The 25,902-nt window shown below is 36.7% G+C and overlaps 1 protein-coding gene across 2 annotated transcripts in view; it reads right to left on the bottom strand.

Moving 5' to 3' along the window:
- Positions 1 to 25,902, bottom strand: part of LOC145675331 (BOS complex subunit ncln) — a 90,869-nt gene that overhangs the window by 12,958 nt on the left and 52,009 nt on the right. For both annotated transcript variants that reach the window (XM_081745730.1, XM_081745735.1), the window contains exons 5-10: positions 20,492 to 20,575; positions 19,193 to 19,402; positions 15,572 to 15,679; positions 14,021 to 14,170; positions 2,744 to 2,893; positions 934 to 1,055 (exon numbers count right to left, since the gene is read on the bottom strand). In XM_081745730.1, the coding sequence (XP_081601856.1) occupies positions 934 to 1,055; positions 2,744 to 2,893; positions 14,021 to 14,170; positions 15,572 to 15,679; positions 19,193 to 19,402; positions 20,492 to 20,575 (824 nt within the window). The remainder of the gene's footprint in view (positions 1 to 933; positions 1,056 to 2,743; positions 2,894 to 14,020; positions 14,171 to 15,571; positions 15,680 to 19,192; positions 19,403 to 20,491; positions 20,576 to 25,902) is intronic.

Genomic DNA, 25,902 nt, shown 5'->3' with positions numbered 1-25,902 from the left:
TCTGTGGTTCCCTGTCCGCTTAGCTACTCTGGAGCTCTGCGGGACCTCAACCTCTCTTTGCTTGCATGGAACACAGAATTCTTAAACCGTTATCAGTTAGGTTACCTAGAGCTCAGTGGTATCCTAACCTTTGAGGACATTTATTTACCCAGACAAACTACATAGAGAACTTTATATTGGTCATTGGACCACAATTATAGTGACTTTGTGTGTTTTATTTGTATATAACGATAATTTTATAATAAAAGATTGTGGGAGAAAACCGAATCCTGTGTGCTAAATGTTCTACCTACTACCGTATCAGGGTAATTTTGAAACTATTTTAAAATACAGACCCATATTTTCCTATCTGACAGAACTAATCACGAAATTATACGATTTCTTTATACGAAATTTTTTATTTAAATGCTTTATACGAAATTTGGAAAGATAGAGGAAAAATTGATTTTTTAAAAATATTTTTAGAAAGAAGTCAATCTGTATAATCTACTGAAATGTGAAGTGAGAATAATTCTTACAGGATTAGGTTAAATTTGTACCAAAGTTATTGACCTACGGAAAGGAAACAAAACTGTTAGATGTTTTGCTGCAAAACATAGGACTGTAATTTTCGTGCAAATATCGTGACACAAGTTCCAATTGATGGCTGGAAAATTTCTGAAAATTCCAGGGCAAATTTACGATAAAGCTATCCTACTGTATTTCTTGAATACACGAGTTTTTAAATGTTAAACATATTCTTGGATTTTTAGTCACATTATTTATTTATTTTATTATTATTATTATTATTATTATTATTATTATTATTATTATTATTATTATTATTATTATTATTTAATATGAAGATAAAAATAAATATTCATCTTATTAAGTCACCATTTTGTTTTTATTTCAAAATTTCTAAATTATACTTTTATGTAATACTACTCTTACCTGGACATGACATCCTGGAGTGTCGTAACTACTGGACTATGTTTATCAGCAAGCAACTGGGCAGACCTTGGATACGATGACAGGTAATCAACCCATGCCTCAAGGGATTCCCGCTCTACTCCCTATAACAAAGAAGAAAAAGGTCTTTACTTTTCACTCTTTGGAATAGTCACAACCATCTCCGAATCATAACCTATAAAGATATTGTTCTTGGAGTGATTTATATCTATCAAGTTATTAATTATTGTTCGTACGCCTTTATTTATATTATGACACTTATGATAAACTATCTGCATGCAAAAAATAAATAAATAAATAAATAAAATAAAAAATAAAAATCTAATTATTCCAACCCTAAATAAAACATATACACCTATCTATTTTTTAGTTCTTGAAACACATATGAAACAATTTGTCCCTATCTTCCACTGAAAAAATAATGAAATCGACTGATTTAGTCTACCCTGACTGAAAATTTGATAACCTTGTTCTCCGTTTGTCCTGATGGTAAGTTGAAAAATATTGGGACTTATTGCTTCTGTAATTTTTTGTATATAGAAAACTACTTTTCATATAGCTATTCAATACTGTCTAATTACTACTTCACCATAAATCACGTATGCGTTAATCTACAAAAAGTGTGCTTTACTTCTTGCACTGCTTTACTTCTTCCTCTTAATTTATCTTTCTTTTATTATCATAATCTTAATTAATCTTTACAAATAATATATTCTTACTCCTCGATAGTATTAATGACCTTTCGACATTTGATCTAGTCTTTATTATAAATCTTAAATAATCAACAAACTCACAGACTAACTTCTGACAACACTTAGCGTCGGCATGTGTTCTACTTCAAAGCACACAGGATTCAAGAAAACGAGAAGTGCATAAAGTGGCATGGTAGAGCTAGTATGATTTCCAATTCCTTGCTTATAGATATACTCAATTTGCACAAACTTTAAAAATTACTGTAAAACAGTGAACTGAGTGACAGACTGCGGTAATTACCGTTTGCCTTCATTGAAAAAGTATAAACGCGATTCTATCATTCGATTCAAAATACACATGTATTCTGTCTGTTCCACGATAACGTTCGTAAAACTAATGTGATTTTAATAAAACTTAGTATATTCTTTCCTCCACGCTTGCAAAGTAAGCCTATTGTTTGAGGCTAAAATCGTTCAACAATAACAGGCAAAATCAACCCCAAAGTGTAAACTTATGCATCTACATAACATGGTAACAAAATTTTCCATAATAAGTTTGTTAAAATTATTCTACTTTGATCCGAGAAAACAAGTTTTATTTTCACTTCATAATAGCATAAATTGCGTAAAAATGATATCAGTAACAAACACACCACGAATTCTTTACCAGAAAAAAAGCTAAAACATTCACATACACACACACTATATATATATATATATGGCACACATGGAAGAAAAAATGGCACACATTAAATAACAGAGTAAAAGATGAGAAGCAGCCAAGTGAAATGGAATGCAAGGTCACGTGATACTGTTAGCAGGCTCTATATAGACGGAGCTCAGTGGAGAAATATCAAATCAATGAGATGGTTATGTCAGTAGAAGCCCAGAAATAACAAATGAAGAGAAAAAATATAATTTACGGAAAAAGGATTCACATGTTTTCTTGCATCTTCAAAACATTCATTGTTGCAACAAATATCTGCAATATACGACATCCAAAATGACTACGTAGGGAAAAAATGTAACGTATCAAAGAAAGCCATGATACGTGAACATACATATAATATAGTAAAGTAATAAAATGATAATGTACTCACCAAAACACTAAAGAAGACTTCTTCGACAGATAGATTATAAATATGCCTCGCCAAGGCTTCGGCTACAATTTTTGTGTTTCGTGTCAAGCGATCTATGTCAATACTATCCTTTGTGTCAAATATTGTAGACCGCCGTGTGTCTTTGTAACTCTAGAAAAAATACAGAGCAAGCTAAAATGAATTCAAAGAAAATCAGATACACCACTACAATTCTCAATAAGTTCGATAGAATAACATACACAAATATGTACACTAGACTGATGAAAATCCCACTTGTCACTCAACAGCTCTACCAAATGCCGATCAGATTTTACTGCTCGCTCGATGTTGGTAATGCAACAACAAAGCGCAAGACCAAGATTCGATTTCCCGCCAATCCAAAGTTCTCTGCTATTCAATCGTCCCTACTATCACTTAGTACATAAGAATAATTATATATGTTCGACTGATAGTTTAGCTGCCTATAGGCTTGGAAAATGTTAATAAGTAGAAATGCAAGTTACAACCTTAACTATGTTACCAACATCGTTTTAAATACGTAAACATAAATTCAACTGATTTACGTACTACCTCACAACTAGTAGTTACATATTCTTTCTGAATTTCCACTAATCTTAATTTGCATCGAAAGCTGTTTTAATAACATTTAAGAACTAACCTTTGAATACCTATACACAATCGCAACTATCGGAAGGCAGCCGGCAATTAATAGTGAAAGGATCATCGCATTTCATTTTTCAGAAAGGAAAATTCAACTTACATAATCAACTGGCGGAAGATAACAATATTATCACAGTGCATACGCTTCACGTTTGTTTACAAGTGAACAAAATATCGTTTATTATGCCCAAAAAATGTGAGTCCTTTTTCGCTTTGTAAAATATTCGTCTTCTGGAATCGTACAAAGAAAACTGAGATATTACGGACAGAAACCACCGGCCCATTATTCCATTGTTTGGAGGCATAAACAATTGTTACAAACAGGTTCTGTGTTAAGGAAGGTAGGTAGTGGCGAGAAACCAGTGAGTGAGGGAGGAACAGGTATAGGGAATTCTAGGAGACTGTTGAACAAAGACTACAAAAATTACAAAAGACTACAAAAACAAAGACTACAGAAATCCACACGGGCGGATGAGTTCAAACTTCAAATCCCTCGAAAGAGTATGACGCTCCACAAACAACTTAAGGCATAGTGCTTACAAGTCAGGTTGTGCAAAAACTTCAACGTAATGACAGAGTTTATAAAAATGAGTCTGCTATTGAAATACTATCATGCATTGATGAAGACAATGAATTCCTTAACGTATAATATTTTCTGACGAAGCCACCTTCCGTACATCAGCTAAACTGAACAGGCATAACTACAGGATATGGGGTGAAAAATCCCTACGTGGCGAAGATGGAACATGGAAAGGATACTCCCAAATTAAACGAGTAATGTGCGCTGACCAATGCTTTTGTGATCGTGCCCTTTTATATATTTACATAGTTGTACCAGCAACATAGAAAATGTTCGAACATTATGTTCTCCTCTACATAACATACGAACACATCCTAACCAGATGGCGTTACGAATGCAGTACGCCTGGAAAGTCAGAAATTTTCTGGATAACCATTTCTCCAATAGAACTGGATTTGAAGGGGACGCCTAAGGTCATCTGATTCGATTCCTAGGCTTTTCTCTATGGGGAGGGGGGAACATCAAGCCTCTTATACACCAAACATCAATCCAAAGACTGGATATACTTGACAAAGAATTATATCACTGCGTGTGAATCTAAAATGCCTCAAATGTAACACAGCACCTGGAAGGAAGATAAGGCCTTAGCATATGTGCAGCAACTAAAGAAGCGAACGGTCAAATTTGTATAGGTTATATACAGCGACTTTTTGTGTTGATAATTTCAGTTTTGGGAGTTTCTGCAAAGCAAAACCGGACGATTCTATCCCTATTGATATATATATATATATATATAGGGTGTCTCACCTAACTTTGCGACTTGAAATATTTCCGAAATGACAAAAAATGTGACAAATCTAGTTACGTAAGAATGTACACATGTCAGGAGCCTATAAAATTCTCTAAACAACAAGTGCCCCCAGGGGTCCGATCATGGGGACCCAGAAGCCAACTTGAAAGTTTTAAATGGAAACTCCCTATTTTTGTTGGAGATACGAATTTTGCGATCGAAAATACGCAAATTTTACTTGAAATACTTTTTGTTCTCCGCCTAGATGGCGCTGTAATCGCAAAAACGAAATATAATCGTACGCTACCTGGGATTGATAATAAACTATATATCTCGAGAAATACACGTGCAATTAAAAAACACGAAATACGTGACCAATATTAACATAAAACAAAATTGCTTTCATTTACATTTCAATGCGATCATGGTAGACCATTACGATATGGAAAGGGAAGTTTTTGTGCTTTGCTACAAGAAACATTCTCCCTAGAATTGTAAAGATCAAGTAGACCAATATGTTTGTTAAATATCACGTGATACGGACAGATTAAGTACAATCATTATTTCACACTAGTACGTAAAAGCATAAATCATCGCATGAGAACCAGAGGAACCTAACTCCATTTTCGTAGGTTTACAGGAGAGAGGACAAAACTATTATTTTCTTAGAAAGATGTGTTTTTAATAAGATGGTAATTGAGCTACATTACAACAGTTGATTGAAAAGGAGAACAGATACGCCATTCCATTTACACCAAGCTGGGCTTTCAAATATGTTCAAACATGAAGAAAACGAAAACCGCATTTTTGGAATAACGTTCCTCTGGTTCTCATGCGACGAAAAGACAAAAGAGATTTCACAGATGAACAAATTTACAAAACCTGGATAAAGCAATGAAATTTAATTGATATACAGGGCTATTGTAAATGATCTACCCGATTTCAAAGGTTAATAACTCACGTTTGTTTAGTCACAATGACATGCAGTGTATTATGAGAGAAATTATGAGAGAAAACTCAAAATTATTTTTTGTTTATAAACACATGCGTGTTATGTTCCTTGTCAAAGTTGCTCATGATGAGTGCCGTTTATAATTTAACATACATCAGTATGATAGTCTAATTCTTGGCACACTCTTTTCTACATCCCAGTCAGGAGATCCATCTGCTTCTTAAATGTGTTCTCAAAGTTCAATTAAATTGTTTGGGAGGGATGACTGCTACACTTGGATTTAACATAACCCTAACTTGTTTGAAAATTCCGTTTCACATGAAAGTAGAGAATAAAGAAACGTCGTCCTGTCTTCGTTTCCTGCTATCTAGATTAACTGTTACCCTAGTTATGGAATGCCTAACTACACATCAGTTTTACCAGCCACGTAGTGTCTTCCCGTTTTTTCGAAGAACTTGATTATCATGAGACCCAGTACCTCTCACGACTTCGTTGTCTAAAATTGGCAGATGAACGAAGTGTAACTGATGTTTCACAACATGTGCTCAAACTGCGCATTTTTCTTGGTCTGACAGTGACCAAGTCGATAGTAAAACACAAATACTACAATCCTGATGACGTCCAGTTCAATAAGTGCAACTTTATCAATAACTCTTTGATGAAAATTATCCAAAGTGGTTGGCATTGTTTTATATACTCGGATTTTTAGATAAATCCAGAAAAAGTAGTCTAGTGGCGATAAATCAGGGGAACAGAGAACGAGCGGGCCACCCAATCTCATCTCTTCTGCCAATCCGTTATTTAAGAAATCCCCTGTTAAGAAATTGTCGCATATTTACACCGTTGTGCGGTCCTACACATCTTGCTGAAACCATCTGTGGGCAAAATTGTCTTCTGCAGTGTCTCTCATTGCTGGAACTATTTGATTTTGAAGCATCTCCTCACACAGTTCAGAAGTCAAATTGTTATTAATAAAAAAGGGACCAATTATTGTATATATAGCACTGCCGCCCAGATATTTAACTTTTCAGAATGTAGAGTGTTTTAAAGGACCAATGAGATTGCTGTCAAATCAAAACCTACAATTATGTTTGTTAATGTAACCGATTAGGTGGAACGTGCCTTCATCAGAGAACACAACGGTGGTAAGAAAAGTAGGATCATCATTGATTTGTTTCATCATATCTTCACAGAATTCTACACAGCGATCAAAGCGACACCTTCATTCAGCTGGTGTATCAGATGAATTTTGTATGGGTGGAACTTCATTTTCTTCAACATTCTTTTCGCAGACATGTGACTAATGTCATGTTGTTCACCAGCTTTATGAATGCTAAGTTGAGTATTTCCAACAAATGACTGCAACATCAAGCTGTTTGTCGCCGATTTTGGTCGACCAGGAATGTTATAATCCTTTATAGTAACCGTTTTCTCGACGCGCCTTACGATGCACTCGACAGTAGATCTCGAAATGGGATTGCGTGGAACGCGAATTTTTTTCGTTAAATATTACCCTTACTTCAGCACATGGCCTTTCGTTATTGCCCCATCCTCGTATCATTGAGAGAGTTAGAACTTTACTTTGAGAGCTCTAATACAAACCAGTTGAAATACAGCTTGAGTGTTCAGAGGTTCTCTGTAATAATGCTTACTGCTACCAATATCTAATGGCTTCTACGTTGCTGGACCGTAATTTACAATCAACCATAAGTATTTACAGAACATGACATAGGGGTGACACATATCTATCTTTTGGTCAAATGTTATTTGTTCCACTCAATGTAAGAGCACATTTGTTCTCTTAGATATACCGATCAACTTTACAAGTTCAAATTTACTTTCACTTCTCAGATGGAATTACATGCAGTTTCAAATCAAATCGTAATTATGCACATCTACGTAACCATAACAATGAAATGATGATGTCCTTTTAAACTTTAATAGATCCACTGATCAACCTTATGTGTTCATTTTCACTTTTACCTCAGGTAAAATCACATAGTTAATATTCAAATCAAATCGTCATTAAACATATCTACACAAACATGACAAAAATGAATAACTTAATTCTCTTTTGACACTATGTCCAATTATTAATTGAAACTTCATGCACCAACGGAGAGCTAGAGTTGATCAGGTTTCATAGTGACTACAAGCTCACAGAAAAGTTTCAGTTCTCGAAGACTTTTTCTGTGTGTATTATTACAAACATGTTCTAACTTCATTTGTTTGCACGTCTTAGTAACAACATCACACAGCATGTTCAGTTCTTGAACCAGCTTACTTTTATCAATCTCAGATTACATACAATGATATTATTATTATTGCGATTTATGTGTTATATAGGTGGACAACGAAAAAATATTTAAACTAGAAGTTGCGTATTTTCGGTTGCGGTATCTGAATCTGCATTAATGTAGAGGATTTCTATTTGGAATTTTGGGAAGATGAACACAACTTCATTTCATGTTAGATGAACTGACCTTTTAAAGTGATAGGACACGTACTTAAATTGTAAGTGTATTTCTCGAGGTATTTAGTTTATCATCAGACTTAGGTGACGTACATGCGTATGATGAAATTCACTTTTTTTTCTATTACAGCGCCATCTAATAGGATAAAGAAAAAGTGTTTCAAGCAACAGTTGCTTATTTTTGATCTGAGAATCAGAATATACAATAAAAAAGGGGTCCCTTGTACAATTTGAAATTTTTAAGTTGGCCCCTAGGGCCCTGCGATGGAACTCCTGGGGGCACTTGTTGTTTACATAATTTTATAGGCCCCTGACATGTATACATTCTTGCGTAACAACATTTGTCAATTTTTTTGTCATTTCGGAAATATTTCAGGTCGCAAAGTTAGGTAAGACAGTATGTATAGTATGGCGCTAAATTCGTTGTACAAAAGCTGAGGAGTGATTCCTAAGAGCAAAACAAACAAAAAAGTTCTAATAAACATAGGGCGAAAATCGCGTCGTTTAAGTGTTATAAGCTGCCGAAAGCGTGGGAAAACAAACTTTAGAGTTAAATATTGCAAAAACTACTGAGCGTAGGCGTGATGCGGCATGATATCGTCAAAGCATCCTAACCTGCTCTATCCAAATTTGCAGTTTTCAGATTTGTGCAATGGCGGTGCAAGGAATTTCTAAAGGACGTTAGGGATTCCCGGACATTTTATGACGTAAATTGAATGGACAAGAGCATGTAAAGGACTTCTCACTGCCTGGAAATAATACTACGTGGGAGATCAACACTCATACACGCACATGAAAGATGGCGGATGAGGTAATAATCACAGTGCGTGGTTGCTACCTCCTCAAAAAGTACTAGTAAAGGCGTTGTACAAGAATTCACTGGAAATTTCACATCGCTACAATGTAAAAATACATACAACACAAGCCGATAGGTAACAGAAAATAAAGAAATTCTGATTCATGATCTGCTCATATTAATGATACCGCAACGCTTTTGAGATTGCGTCTAACTTTACAACTACAGGAATTGAACAAGAACTACTATTAAAAGACAAATAAAAATGCGTAATAATAATAAATAATAATAATACACAACTGTTTGAGAACATTCATTCATCTGAGTTCATCTCACAAATACTACTACAATATATTCTTTTTTTCAATCAATGTTCTAGACTAACGGACGTGAAACTAAATATTCGTTCCATCTGCGATATTTGTGTGCTGTAACAGGGGCCGACATTTCTGGTCCTAAATCGTTTAATGGGACTGCATACTGAAGAGAGTTGTAGGGAGCAAGGTACAGAGGAGGGTCTTTGTTTGAATGAAAAGAGGATGTTTTGGAACTGTCACTAAAGAGGTGTTCAAAGTTTCGACCCGCCACTTCAATGCAAAGGTTACAGCGGCAGCGAAGGGATCTTTGTGTTTCCTGAATGTTGCAAGTTCAACAACAATTTGAGCAATCAAATCCTCCTCTGACTGCAAAGGCGTCGCGTAGACAAGTTGTTTCATATGGCTCCAGAAAAAGAAATCTAAGGGGGTTAAAGTTTGGTGAGCGAGGTGGCTAAGATACCGGTCCTTCTCTGCCGATCCATTTGTTTGGAAAGGTTGCCTTGAGACAATTTCGCACCTCTGCAGCGAAATGTTCTGGAGCGTAGCCGTGTATAAACCACATGTTTCGACGAACAGCCAGTGGCACAGTCTCTAATAGTTCAGGCAGAACCTCTTCCGAAGATATGCGGTTCTCCCACCCGGTCAGGCGTTGTGGTAGTAGGTATGGTCCAATGAAATATTTCTCAACGATTCCTGCCCACATACTCACAGAACACCGTTCCTGATGGGCACGAGTTGACATTCCATGTGGGTTTGCCTCAGACCACAAATGTTGAGGGTGAGTGTTGAACACTTTATTATGGGAAAACGTAGCTTCATCTGTGAAGAGAACATGAGACATGAAGCGGGGTGTTATTATCATGCTGTTCACGTAGACACTGGACAAACCCCCGCTTACGTGGATATCATCGGCGTGCAGTGCATGCACCTTTAGACGTGGAAAGAGTACATGTGATTTTCGTGAACCATGTTTCACACCTGCCGATGATGAACGTTAAATTCAGCAGCTACTACCTGTGTGCTGGTGGACGGGTTTCTCTGAACTCGAGCAAGAACGTCCTCCTCAAAAGCCACAATCGGTACGCTTTTGTTTCGTCGACCATTAGACCTATGTGCTTCCAGCAATCTTGCTTCTCATAATCTTCGATCTTCACTGGAGAAGGTTGTGTGGTGTGGAATTCTATAATTTGAAACTGTTGTATGTACAGCCGTTGTGTCACACGGCCATTACTGTTCGCTTTCCTGTATGCTAGATGAATGTCTGCTAATTCCTCACGTGTGTACTCCTCCATTACCTCTATAATCTCAGGCGTTGGACATGTACACCGTATGGTGATGAAATGAAGCGAAATTAAAGGCGGAAATGCTAGATGTTCCCTCGCCATTGTGGTCACTATCCAGAATCGAAGATAGCGAGATAGCGAGTGTTCTGTCAACGAATGATATTTGTGTATACCGATTAGCAAATGTACAAGACCTCTACCGTGACAGAGAAGACACCACATCACAAGACAGAAAAGTGCACACACCACTAGTACGACAGATGTAGTACTTTAGTATCTTATCGAACACATTAACAAATATCGCATCGCCCTCCTCTAAAGCACACAATGTCATAAACGAGGTTCCGACCATTAAAAAAACACACGCAAAACAATACATCCAAATTAGAGGTGCAATGCACTCTATTGAACTCAAATAAACAAACATAGCCTGTAACAGAAATGGCGTAATAAGTAGCTTTTCATTTATGAAACGGTTGATGAAACATACGAGCAGAACTAGCTCTGAAAGAAGGATTCATTTAATTGTCCATAATGTTGATCCTCGTTCTTCCGCACGCGACGAACAAATCAGCTCATTCACTCATATGTAATGACTCCATCACAAGCACAGTCCGACAACAAACAAATAAAAGGGGATAGCAAAAAGAACCAAACACATATCAAGTTGCCGTAGAGAACTGCACGGGCTTGGGCCGAGCCCGCCGGCTTAAGCTCGACCCGACCCGAGGGTCAGATTCGGGCCTACAAAGCATATATCACTTCGGTCCCGGGCCGGGCTTGGGCCGTATATTTTTAAATATACAACTATATTTCTCGGGCCTAACTGTCTAAATGTACTGTACAACGATATACCACCGTTCTTTCTGGAGAACTTTTAAAGCAGAACTGCAAAATTAAACCGCTAAGTGCTGTAAGTAAAAATACAATTTTGTGTTAATTATTAGGTTTCTGTAATTCGGGCTTATTTCGGACTTATTTGATTATCACACGCGCTCGGGTCGGTCTCGGGCCTAAATGCTAAAACATATTTCGGACTGTGGTCAGGCCTCACATTATAAATTCACGGGTCGGGCCCGGGCTAAACATTCCGGCCCGTACACACCTCTAAGTTGCCGTAGTTCCGTTGTTTCTTCCCAAGATACTGGACAGAATGACAGACGAATATGTACATTACGAATATGTACATTACATTATATTACAACGCCTTTACTAGTAATTTTTGAGGAGGTACGCAACCACACACTGTGATTATTACCTCATCCGCCATCTTTCATGTGAGTGTATGAGTATTGACCTGCCACGTATATTATTTCCAGGTAGTGAGACGTCCTTTACATGCTCTTGTCCACTCAATTTACGTCATAAAATGTCCGGGAATTCCTAACGTTCTTTAGAAATTCCTTGCACCGCCATTGCACAAATCTGAAAACTGCAAATTTGAATATAGCAGGTTAGGATGCTTTGACGATATCACGCCGCATCACGCCTACGCTCAGTAGTTTGTGCAATATTTAACTCTAAAGTTTGTTTTCTCACGCTTTCGGCAGCTTATAACACGTAGACGACGCAATTTTCGCCCTATGTTTATTAGAACTTTTTTGTTTGTTTTGCTCTCAGATATCACCCCTCTGCTTTTGTACAACGAATTTAGCGCCATACTATATATATATGTACATAAACAATTATTGAAAAATAAACATGAAACATCACGGGTACAACATAATATGCTACTGTGCAGTTGCATTTAAAATCAACTGGAACACTCACTTTATTTCAGAAAGTCAGTTCGAATAGAATGCAACTATTGTGTAGACACTTTTATATTCATTATATTGTAAGGATCCCCACCTTCAGCGCAAGCACGTGTTACCACAACACGTGCTACTATTTACAAACAGTACAAGCAGACGAGAAACTACAACCAGGAAGACACGAAACCAAGACGATGGAGCTTGAGGGGGAACGAGCCACCAGGAGTGTGCTTTACTATTAATAAGTTCCGTTATAAGAGCCAACATCCATCAACACGTCCAGCCATTTCAATACTGCTGGAAAGGATTACATCGTCGGTGCCTATTATTGCAACGGACGTACAGCCATCACTGACAACCACCACCGGACTCGACACAACAATACCTACCGAATTTAGTGAACAACGAACTCGAACTGTCCCCACAATTAGTGACTTAGTACATATTTATTAAATACAGTGATGACACTTTCTGACCACTTTGAGGGAAATGATAACGAAGTGTTTATCCTGCTCAGTCGGAACAGATAATATAGTGTTATTATCATTTTATTGTGTTTATATCTCTCAATACACCTGTGCTTAGTACTTTTTTTTTTTTTTTTTTTTTTTTTTTTTACAACGTGTCTCCAAACTACAACAGTGTGTACCTTACTTTTATTTGTATCAGTGTTTCTTCTGTCATCGCACCCTAGTGCATTAATGATTTTTTTTTTTTTTTTAATAATCTTGTAAGATTATTTTTTTTCCCAGTGTGATGGGTGTAAGGATTACCACCTTCAGCGCAAGCACGTGCTACTATTTACAAACAGTACAAGCAGACGAGAAACTACAACCAGGAAGACACGAAACCAAGACGATGGAGTACGAGGAGGAACGAGCCACCAGGAGACCATCTATAAAAGCGAAGCCTGAAGAGGAACCAGCTATCAGTTTGACCGCTGATCAAATAACCTACACTCGCTGCCGAGGTCGCCTTGGACTAAGGAGTTCGCCTTTACCTAAACCCGAGATCGCTTTGGACTAGGGATCCTAACCACAACTAAACCTCGCGAAACTGCTTTGGGTTGAGGAGGTTTTCCTACAAGTTCGCCTAAAACCTGCAGATGCTCTGGAGACTGCTTTGAGTGTAAGGTGCACCGTGCAAAACACCTTTTTCTTCACCCTGGTCACTTATAAGGAAAATAGGCCTACTGTTAGACTGATCAGAGAAGTTTCGTTAAGACACTACAAAGCGATGCTGAAAGAAAAATGCGTAATTTGCCACGCCTGTAACATCTAAACGGTGCATCCTAGAGAAAAAATGGAGAGAACATTTCTTGTAGAAAATTTAATGTAGATTGTTTTTTGTGATAACATGTTTTGCTCTAAAATGCTTTCCATGGGAGATATTTACAAAAAACTAATTTTTGGCGCCATTTTTCCAAGATGGCGGAAATCCGGGATGGTAGACTGGTGCAAAATTAGTATGTTGTTATGGACACTTATATAAAGAAAAGAAAATTTGTTCCAGCTTTCCACCATTTTTTTTCCTTATACGACCCTAAATCATCCCTTATTGACTGGCCTAGTAAGTAAACATTTCTTTTGGAACAGACAAATGTTCGCTGAGAAATTACAATGTTAGCTGATTTTCCATATTATTACGATATTAACTCGTCTCATGTATTCAGTTCCTATTCCACTGACAAGCTTAAGAGATTAATGAAATCACATAAGTCCGATGCCCTTACCTGTAAACCTGATAATGTAAAAGCAGGCAGTCTTCTAATACTATGTCTTTCATGTTCCCATGCTAATAAATCATCAGCTAAATTGATTTTCTTGTGAACTGTTTCCACCGTTACATTGGAGTAATAATGACTAGCAACGAACTTCAGCTCCTAGAAACGTAAATTAAAATCAAGCATTAGACAACAAGCAATACACAAAAAAATCAACATTTTCATTTAATACATTAACGGATTATAAGAAAAAGGAAAAGAACGAAAATGACAATGCTATGTTTAGAAGAAGAAGAAGAAGAAGAAGAAGTAGTAGTAATAGTAGTAGTAGTAGTAGTCGTCGTCGTCTTAGTCTTATACATTTTAATAATTATGCATATTCAAATGTGTAAGTTCTGTACTCGAAATACTCGGGCTCCACCCGCCCTCTACACACGAACACATTCCACTGTTACGATTTCAAACAATGATTATAATCAGATGCGAGCTTTATAGCCTGAACATCCACGGTGGCGGTGAAATTCCCGAAGCTCTGATCACCAACAACACATAAGCGCGAAGATAATTGTGCCGAGATTGGAAACGCATAATATGATCTGTTAAGTTCTCTTTTGCCTAATCCAGGTCGTATTTATGTATGAAGAATGCCCACAGAAACTTATACTTCCAACTGTCTTCTTCCCCCCGACGACTCTGAACTGCTGTGGTCAGGATTCCTTGCCAGTAATTATATGTAAATTTTAGGTGTCTATATGGCAGATGGTCCAAATGTTTCCTGTCAGTGACGCAACTTTACAAGGAAACAATGCCTCAATACACATTGCTGGACCAGTTGAGTTCGTAGTTTCATGAACATTGAGATCAAATACAACACCCCCTCTGGTTTGACCAATCCTCAGACCTAAACACTGAATACACGTAATCAGCAGATATTCTCCATCCTCGTTGACGGAACTAAGCGTTGCATTGTATGTAGAATGGAACAATATTTCTCTGGAACCCTTCATCACTTATATGTCTCAATTCCACGACAAATCAGAGCTATTATGCAACATTGGTCCCACTCCCCACTGGTTTCACCAGGTAAGTTGCGTTTTCGTTAGGTGTCATGATTTTGATAGCTGTCTACAGATTCTGAACATAAAATACAAGGAAGTCGATATGTATACAAATAAAAGAAAATGCCACGCCACAGTACATGTCAATGAAAGTCATATGATTAAATAATCTCATCACAAGTTTTCACTTTTTGAAGAATACACTCATTGCTCACATAAAACTTTCAGTGAACTAAATACATTACTGAAACTACATTTGCTGGTTTGGGGTACAAAATACATTTACTCTGGCACGATAACTTTACGTTTGGTTAACAATGGTTTTGCATGAACTTGTTAATCAAAACGAAAAGAAACAACTCGCTCTTTCACATATACAGTATCTCCCATCTGTAATACACAACGGACACACCTTCTCTAGCCATAATTATAAGAATAACAATTTAAATACTTAATAAAATCAATGAATATCTCGACTTTCAATGAATTTTTAAAATCTTACCTTAAAAAGTATGTCACCAGGACTTCCTTCTCGCGGAGGTTTGGATACATGCAAATATAACGTATCACCTGACGACACACTGTCCAGACACAAAGTATATGAAGCATCCTGAAAAGAATTGAAGACTGAATTAATATAAAATTTTCCTTCCACAATTGTTACCAGGAAGACCCAATTTTATCCGGTGAAGAGAAAAGCGAATAAGCCAATGGTGGCTTGTTATGGAATGATATTAAATTACTATTCTTTGGAAGCGAGAAATCAATTTAACTATACCGTTTCGACTTCTGAAAATTCATTTACGGGCAGGGGGGCCGCGGTGGCCCAGTGTTAGAGCGTTCGCCTCTGGTGCTTGGGGTCCCGGGTTCGATCCCAGCTCGTGCTAAGGGAACTGTGGTGGACAAACACCGTGTACATGGATTTCCTCAGAATTCTCTCGTTTCCTCCCACTTTCTTCATTCCACCATTTTATTCATTTCTCATCATTACCGTCTCCTTTAGCCTAGTCGAAGCGTGGGACGTAAAACTCAAAGATTTTCATTTACGGCCAACATGAAGAAGGAACGATCAAGAACTACAATTCATTTGAAATCATGTAATCTAGTTTATTAAGCCTGAAATCAGAACGTTGTATGTTTGACAAACATTTACAATTAATTTTCCCTTTTACGGAGCAAAGTATTATTAATTCAGTTATGTACCGCATTTACGAGCGTATAAGACGTACTTTTTACCTTCGAGAATAAGTCCAAAACTGGAATGCATCTTATACACCAATAAAGCGATAGTCACTTTTTCAATTTCACTAAATATTCTCGATGTTTTGTTTGTTTCCTTACGATATGCAGCAGCATTTCAGCTACGTACAGTCAAAACGATTCAGTTAACCTAGCTTGGATACAATAGCTTATTTACCATTTCATAGCATGTATATTTTTCTCTTGACGCACATACGCTTTAGATAATCCCAGACGAATATTTAGTTAGGAATTCTACTAAATTCTACTAGAATTCTACTAGAGTTCTTAACATTTAGTTAAGAATTGTTAACTTCGCATGTTTCTTGCTAAAATATTACTTTGTATTTACTAATACAAAATAAAAAACTTTATAATACGCATTGATAATATTTGGTTCCAAACTGAATACAGAAAATGGGATGAGACACATATACAGTAGAGAAAAGCAAACCAAGAAATATGCTCATAGACTGCCGTTGGTAATATTACTTATCAGAAGTGTATAAACTAATTTTGATCTACAGACACAACACAATGACTCCTTTTATAATTAAAATACAATAGTGAGAAGGAGTGGAAGTTTGATGAAGACACAGTTATTGTGTTGAAACTGTTACGTCATTGTATGTTTTATATACATTAACACATAGCCTTGCTCAGTGTATTGTTGTGTTTAGTTCGACAATAGTTCAGCACGAAAATTAGAGGAATGCGATTTACGTTCACTTCCGAAAATAACATACATGCATTCACAGAAACATATTTCAAAACCCAATACTGACCAATTTCTCGAAACATGAAGCAATAATTATACCTTTGAAAGAACCATCTATTTAAAGAAATCTCACGGTAACTTTGCAATCGTAGTAAAGTTTACTATTCCTGTACCCTATAAAGCAAACGAGAAACACAAAAATGATGCGAATTGAAATTACAGTTAATAAAGCTTCCTGAACTTTAGTTCGTTGTATGCACCTTCCGCCAGATGTTGTTCTGGACAATTTGAAAACATAATTAGCAAGACTTGCTTGTACATTAAAATAACACTTAGAAATCCACTGCAAATGAAAATCTGGATAAAGACTGAGATCTTATACACAAAATTCATTAATAATAATCATAAACACTGGAGATTTTTAAAAGTAAAAATTTTAAGGCTAACAATTTTGACAACTTACTACAAAATAAAATAAGTAAAATATAAAAATTGTTAGTATGTATAGTTTGATTGGAAATTATACAGGGAAATATATAACCGTAATGGCGAATAAGTAATATGTTTTGCAAAGAAAAATTCTAGTCTGATTTTCAATATGCAGTTTTATGATATTTTTTAAACTTCTTTTTGCTTTTTTTAGTATTCAATCTGTGTTGCCAGTGGCCGTTATTATTTTGAATAATAAATATAAGCTTACTTAGCACCACTGATTACAATAATTTTTGTAAACTATATCTGAAGGCAGTTTTCTTGTCAACTATGATTACAAATAGTGAATTTTCATATGGAGAAGTGTTCAATTCTACAAGCTCTTGTGGTTTCTTATATGATGGTCAAATACGTACTTGACTTGAAAAGTAGTGAAGGAAGCAACAAAGCCACGATGATGAAATGAAACCTGTACTGTTACGTCCTGATATTATATCCTGTAGAAACTGAAGGAGATGGATGATTAATGACAATGAGTATTATGAAATAATTAGTGGAATTAGAATGTGTGTGGGGAGGAGGAGACCGAAAGAACTCCGACGAAAACCACGAATGTGTTGTCCATCATACACTCACGTGGCCTGGAATCAAACCAGAGACTTTCACATTTCTCTTCTGTTGCGTCGGTTCTTGATTCGATCCCAGCTCCCGTCAACTGAACTGTACGTTGGACAAACATCGTTTCTGGGTCTCTCTTATCATTCATCTCATTATCACCGTCCCCTTAGTCTCGGTGCATCATCATGGGACGTTAACTAGATGTGACCACTCTACCAATGAGCAACGATGTCCAAAGCTGTGATGATTAACACATTGTTCGAAGTACAGGAAGTATTAATGCAATTACCATCTTGCGCATACCACGTTTAATGTGTTCCCTTCGCTTGATTTTAAATTATTAAACTATTCTGAATATTGCTAGTTTCCTTGACTAGAGACGTAAAACTGTGTAAGCAGCAAAACATAAAATTAAATAATTTTCCTATTCATTTTTGTAGCAGCCAAAAGGCTTGATAAAAGGAACTGTGTCGCCATATTTGAGTAAGAACATTATTATGATTTACTTAAAGGTTAGTACGTTCTTTCAAAAAGAAAAAAAATTGGGAGAAGAAAATTTTCAAAGGAAAGAACCAATTTTGTGCCTCTTATTTCGTTTTTACAATGTCTGTTATGTGGGCACAAAATGTACATCTACCACGATTGTTCGCTCCATCTCTCGTACAGGGATATTATTTTCACATAGCATTTAATCTCTTTTCTAATTGTTAGTAGTGAACCAGAAAGAAAAACGATTAGAAGAAGCCTGTGATTCAAAATCCCTCAATCTCTGTGTTTCCGAAAGTGATCACATCGTTGTCAGGTATGCAATGTTGTCATGTGCGTTTCCTGTTTACTGACCACTGCACTTTGTGTGTGTGTATTAAGCATAAGTTTGACAATGAATTATGTAGAACACTCCTGTATGGAGTAAATATTTGAAACGATGTTACCTGAAATTCTTGCATAGCGAAACTCCAGATAACAAAAACTGCGGACTTTCAAAGTGTTTAACTGCCATGAGAAAATTGCCTTCCCATATATACATCAGCCATTATACATGAGTTACAAACACAAAACTTATACATGATACACAAGCGATACTCGTGAAAAAATAAATAACGATGAAGTTAATACCTGAAGTAAACTTCCTTCTACTCCATCCAATTGATCTTCTAACCATTTTTTGCTTCCTTGGTAGTTGAACTTGCCAGCACCAGACAAGAGGAAGAGAACATTAAACCGCGCGTGCGTTCTAGAGCTCGTATACAGATGGGAAAACAACCTAGCCAATTCCAGCAGCATTGCAACACCTGATCCATTGGAATCAGCACCGAACGATAAATCCTGTATTGCCAAAGAGAAATAGTGTAATTCATAATACATGCATTTAAAATTATTGTAGTAATAAAAAAAAAAAAAAATCGTGACACGTCTAAGCGTGAAAATCTATTCTAATCTTATCATTTAACCATGTTTCAGAAATCTACGAGTTATAACAAAACATAGAGAAATTGTAAATTTACTTTCTTTTTTCTTTGGGAGTTAAGCTTGAATCTGACATATTTTGGCCAAAGAATTTAAGAAAGAAGTAATAGTAATGTTTACTTTAGCCCAATTAAACATGTGAAAGTTAGAACTAACTAACTAACTCTATGGCCTATGGAACCCGCAGGTTCAATGCCGCGTTCACAAAAGCTCTCCACTGACTACTATCCTTAGCTAACTGCATCCAGTTTCTACTTTGTATTCCAATCTCTGCGAGATCCATCTTAATATTGTCCTCTCATCTGAGCCTAGGTCTTCCTAATGGTCGTTTTCCGATTGGTCTTCCAGTCAAGACCTTGAAAGCGTTTCTACTTTCTTCCATTCTAGCTGCATGACCCGCCCACCTAAGCCTCCTAGACTTGACGACCCTAACAATGTTGGGTAAACCGTATAAATTATGTAGTTCCTCGTTATGAAGTTTCCGCCATTCTCCATTCCCGTTCCTCCTGGGTCCGAATATTCGTCTCAGGATCTTGTTCTCAAATACTTTCAGTCTATGTTCTTCCCTCAGAGTAAGTGACATATTTCGCAGCCATACAGAACAACAGGCATGATTATCGTTTTGTATATTTTAAGCTTCAAATTCCTCGACAGAATTCGCGACGACAAGAGATTTTGAACCGAATAGTAACACGAATTCCCTGCTTTTAGTCGACATTTAATTTCTTCGTGGATATGATTTTCCTCTGTTAACATTGATCCTAGATATTTGAAACTATCCACTTTATCAAAAGTATTATTTAATATTTTAACGCATCTATAATTTGCTGTATTACGGTCCCGACGCACTTCCATGTATTATGTGAAAGTTAGAAACAATCTTAAAGACACACTTTTGAAATTAATTAATTGAATGCATTAAGAAATAAAAGGAGAAAATCTACTTACCGGTGCCACACCGAAGCTATCATAGTGGGCAACTAATGCAATTGTAGGAAGCTTATCTTCAATACCGTAGCCAGACAACTTTCCCTGAAAATAGCAATATATTATATTCCATGATAAATTACTAGTAAGATATTATAAGACAAAATTAGTATTCACAAAGATTTCAAGAAGGAATTTACGTCTGTAAAATTCACTAAAAAAAAAAAAAAGTTTCATATGGTCGATAATGAATTTTACGGTAATACTATTCCAACCTAAAGAGAACACGAAAATTTAGACAAACGTTCTTACCTTATATTCGGATATTTCAAAATCTTTCTTTTAAGTCATTTAGATGCTTTCTGGTATACTTTTCGATGGTTCTACTTGCTGCTAAACTGGAGACATGTGGGTAGGTTCCTCCTACCTGTGGTATCCTTTATGGGAGAAAAATTAATTGAAATTCTCACTTGACAAAAAGTACTGAACTTGGCGTGTTGAAAAAATACACTTTTCATATTTGAAAGTTGACATGTGGTTTTCCTGTTCATTAAAAAAGTGTAATGTTGTTTAAGCGTTAATCCACTTCTCCGACCATTGTTGTGTAAATGATAAACGAAAACTCTCAGGAGCAACTTCAAGTTGTCATAAATTTTGTTTTTGGTTTATCACTAAGCTGACACACAGAAAAGTGGCCAGTGTTATTGTATGCGAGAAGTTACTGTTATGAAACTAGTTTTTTACAGCCAGGTAAACATTTTCTTGATTTTGAAGAGCCTGATGATATTGCAAAAAATAAATCACTGTGAATTTTAAGTGTGCAGTATAATAAATTATACTTTTATCGATCAAGTATGTGTTTTAAAATTCAAGATTAGTCACTCCATCTGTGTTCCAAACTTCCTTTGTCCAAATTAAGAGCAGCGTCTTCAGTTCTTACGTAAAACGATTGGAATAAGTTCCTGTCAATGATGGATAAACCTGGATGTAAAACTTGGGTGCTTTCAATTTGATCTTTAGATTCTGCAAATGTTTCGACAATCTGGATGTGTGTATGAGGGAAGAGAGCATTGAGGGAGAAGTCCCTTGGAGATTCTGAAATATTCCTTGACTCTCGTCAAAATTATCTTTTTTTAAGTTTAGTTTAAAAACATAAGGTAAGAACGTTTATATCTAAGTTATTAGATATGTATTTGACAGTTAATATTAGAAATCCCCACAAAAATTTTTTCACATACATAACACCGTGAAATTCCAATGTAAAATACCTGTATACCTTCCGACCTTCCATGTCAATCATATTTTCGCGTTTGCTATTAAAGAAAGTTTCAAAAAGCGAAAACTGGTATGAAAAAAAGTAAAATAATAGAAAGGAAAAAGATACAACACACACGAAAAACAGTTTTAAGAAAAGAAAAAAACGCGAGAGAAATAGCTACGGAAAATTGTTAGTAAGCCCCATGTCCTAATCTGATATTTACAATGATGTACAACTATGATGATATTATTAATATTTCTTTGTTTCCAGAGTGTGTGTATTCGATGTGATATTCAATATGAGAGACCACTTATTATCGACGGTTTCAGTGTTTAATTTATAGCGAGTTTCTTGCTTGTGCATATTGAAACTCGTTTCTATGCCACTTCTGTGTTAATACCTTCACCTTACCTACTGTATGTTGGGATTACCTTATCTGTATGGATAATAAACCTGACTTGTTATTACATTTTTCTAATCTCTAATACGGTCATTCAATCTAATGTATATATTGCGCTTTTTTCTCTCCTACATCTATAACGCACTCTACACATATGTGAGTGAACACCGGGGATCTGTAATATAACTTTTATATTCCGTCAAATTCTTTTCTAAAGCTTTTGTCGGTCTAAACGCAGGTTTAAAATCATAAAATGTAAATAATAATAATAATAATAATAATAATAATAATAATAATAATAATAATAATAATAATAATAATAATAATCTTCCAACCTTTTCGGTCAGTCCAGGATACAAAGGACTCCCGTAGATTTTAATGTTGTTTTTATTACTATATTTCATACATTTTGTCTATTACTATTTATTATTAGACTTTTAAGTCTTTTTATGCAACAAAAAAAAACGAAAATATGTATTTGTATTCGAAGACCGGAAGGCAAACATGGCTACACGCATTTCACACTGAAAAACTAAAAGCACGTAAGTGATAACATCAACTTATCAACATACAGAAAAGCAAAAATTAAAAACAATAAAGTTCCAATTTTATCTAATGATGAGATTAGTCTGTTCAAATACAAAACATATACCGAAGCGAATGAAACTGTACAGATATACAGATGGTGATCAGAAAAATGGAAACACCTGTAGTTGGCAACACGTCAGATGTATGGGTTGGCAGTGGTGTTGTGGTGCCCGCAGGGCCGGACCGCTGGTGGTGGTGTGTTGGGTCGGTCTCCATACTAAGTCAGGCGCAGTGGAACAGCAGTGTCCAGTGCTGCAGCAGACGGAGGTAGTGTAAAATGGGAGACCTCTCAGATTTTCAAAGAGGGCAAATTGTTGGTGCGCAGTTATGTGGAGTGAGTGTGACGGCAGTGGCTACTGTGTTAGGTGTGTCGCGTGGGACAGTGTCGAAGATGATGGCCTACACAACACACGGGAAAACCACATCGGGGAAGCGGAACAGTGGGCGGAAGAAAAGCATGAGTGACAGGTCACGCCGGGTATTAAAGCGCATTGTCACGCAGAACCGTCGTGCCACTGCGGAGCAAATGACGGAAAAATTCAATCAGCACCTCCCCCACCCTGTTTGGACAATCACAGTCCGCCGCGAATTACATGACATGAACTTACGGGGTCGTGTTACACGGGTCAAACCGGTCATCAGGGACCATAACGCTTTCGCACGCCGCAAATGGTGCCGCGACCATGCAACTTGGACCGTTGAGGACTGGAAACGTGATATGGTCGGATGAGACATCCTTCACCCTATTCCCAACCACGGGCCGTGTTTATGTGTGGAGAACGCCCAAAGAAGCTTATGATCTGCAGTGTCTCCGCCCAACTGTGAAACATGGCGGCGGCTCGGTGATGCTGTGGGCCGCCATATCATGGTTTTCTTTGGGTCCTGTGGTCACACTTAGCGGACGAATCACTGCCAACGATTATGTCGCAATTTTAGGAGACCACTTGCATCTTATGGTCCGGATGTTGTTCCCGGACAATGACGCCATCTTCCAGGATGATAATACACCCATTCACACAGCTGGCATTGTTGCAGCGTGGTCTGAGGAACATCGGGATTAAGTTCAACACATCCCCTGGCCCGCCCAATCCCCAGATCTCAACATAATTGAACATCTGTGGTCCGTCTTGGAAACACGACTCCGGCGACGATTTCCACCTCCATCCTCTCTCACAGAAGTGGCCGATGCCCTGCATGAGGAATGGTGTAAAATTTTACTTGCTACCATTCACAACCTCTATGCCTCCATCCCACGTCGCATCAAGGCTGTTCTGAAGGCGAAAGGTGGCCAGACACCATATTAATCTGGTAAGTTGCAATTTCGTTCAGGTGTTTCCATTTTTCTGATCACCATCTGTACATGCAAAATAAAAAAATAAGTGTTTATATTTTCCTTGATAAAACTGTTGGGTGGGCAACAGGCTCCAGCAAACTTGTGACCCCAAGTTACCAAAATTTTTAATGAAGGTATTTCAGAAGTACGTACAGTACAGTACATAAAGGATTGTAACGAAACTGTGCACAAAGAAAATATGCGAATACGTATATTTTTGTTTCTTCGAAAAAAGGGTTCATGGAGTATGAGCCCTGTCCATAGAAATGTGTCAGCGACGACGAAATTAAAGATAGGAAGAAGAAACCGAATAAAAGGTGTATAGAGAGATGGTTTGTCTAACAAGGACGTGATTTGTAGTGCAGCATACACACCTCGATTCAGACTTCAGAATGACAAGGTGTCATTTATGACTCATGTAAACTTTTCGTAGAAGAATGAGATTATTTTGGCTGAATAGACGCAACAATTATACAACTCCCACATTTTAGATAGCACAACATGCATACTATGCGTCTGGCGGGTAAGTCGATATAAGCTGCGCCTATTCTGGAAAACGAAACTCATTTCTTACAAAAATGAACTGGATTAAAAACTGCCTTATCTTGGTGTTCTGATAGTTAAGTAGTTGTATTCTGTGAAAGACTTACGTATCATTACTCATTCTCCTCTCCCTCTATGTACCCTAACACTGGTAGGTCTAGAGCCTACAATGAAAATTAATTTAAACTTCTCGTGGTCAGTTAACAGGAACCCCTTGCTCTAGCCTAGCTACGCCCCTCCATATACGTGTCATTACTCATATACACAGCAGCATATCTAGATTGGGACAAACGTTTCTCCAAGTGACCACAAATAATTTAAACTATTTTTCATTGAGGATCTAGGAATGTTGGTGTTAGAGGAATGGGGAGAGGAGAATGAATAATGACACGTAATCTTTCACAGAGTACAGGTAATTCATCAAGCGGTCTAGGCCTAGAATAGAATAGAATAGAATAGAATAGAATACTTTATTAGTCATTAGACAACATAGTTGCAATAGACTTCGTCCAGAATAGTATTTAAATTGTAAAAATTATTGAAATGTAACAAAAAAAGAAACTATGGCTATTACTAATTGACAGTTAATAACTAATTGAAACTATTACTAACAGTTATAACACAATTTGCATTCTTCATATTTACATATATACTTCATAATTACTTCATAGAAGTATTACTACATATATACTTCATAGAATAAATATACTTCATATTTACATTGTTGGCACTACCACATATCAATAAACAAAAAAAAACATATCCCTGTTTTTTCCCCTTTCACCTTTTTATACACATTTTATTCGATTTTTCTTTCTCTCTTCTCTAGTTTCGCGCTTGCTGCCACATTTCTATGGCAACGGATCGTGGCCCCAGAAACCGATGTTTCCGCAGAAACTTTAAGAACTTCTTGCATATTTCATGTATTTGCCTCTGCAAACAGTTTTATCTACACACATTACAATCTTCCATGTGTTGTATGTACTTCCGAACTACCTTCACTAGAAATTTTGATATCTCGTGGTCAAAAGTATGTCGGGTCTGTTTTTGACAAGAACACCCAACCATTTGATCAGAGAAAAGAAGAAACATATGCTTTCTTATTTTAATTCCACTATATCTAAGCGCAACTCGATTTGCTTCGGTCTACTTCTTCCTGCGCTCTTGGCGCCCACTTTCAATTTTTGGGGTGGGGGTTTTGTCCCTACGAACCGTTTTTCCGTAGAAAATAAAAAGCCCATATTCGCTTATTTCATGTTTGGTTTCTAGCTGCCAAATTTGATTGAATAAGCTTGGATCACTAAGATGAT

This window comes from Thermobia domestica, chromosome 2, assembly GCF_964235325.1.
Source record: "Thermobia domestica chromosome 2, izTheDome1.hap1.1, whole genome shotgun sequence".
NCBI lineage: Eukaryota > Metazoa > Arthropoda > Insecta > Zygentoma > Lepismatidae > Thermobia > Thermobia domestica.
The sequence above is the reverse complement of the archived record's forward strand: the minus strand, read 5'-3'. Positions and strand labels throughout refer to the sequence as shown.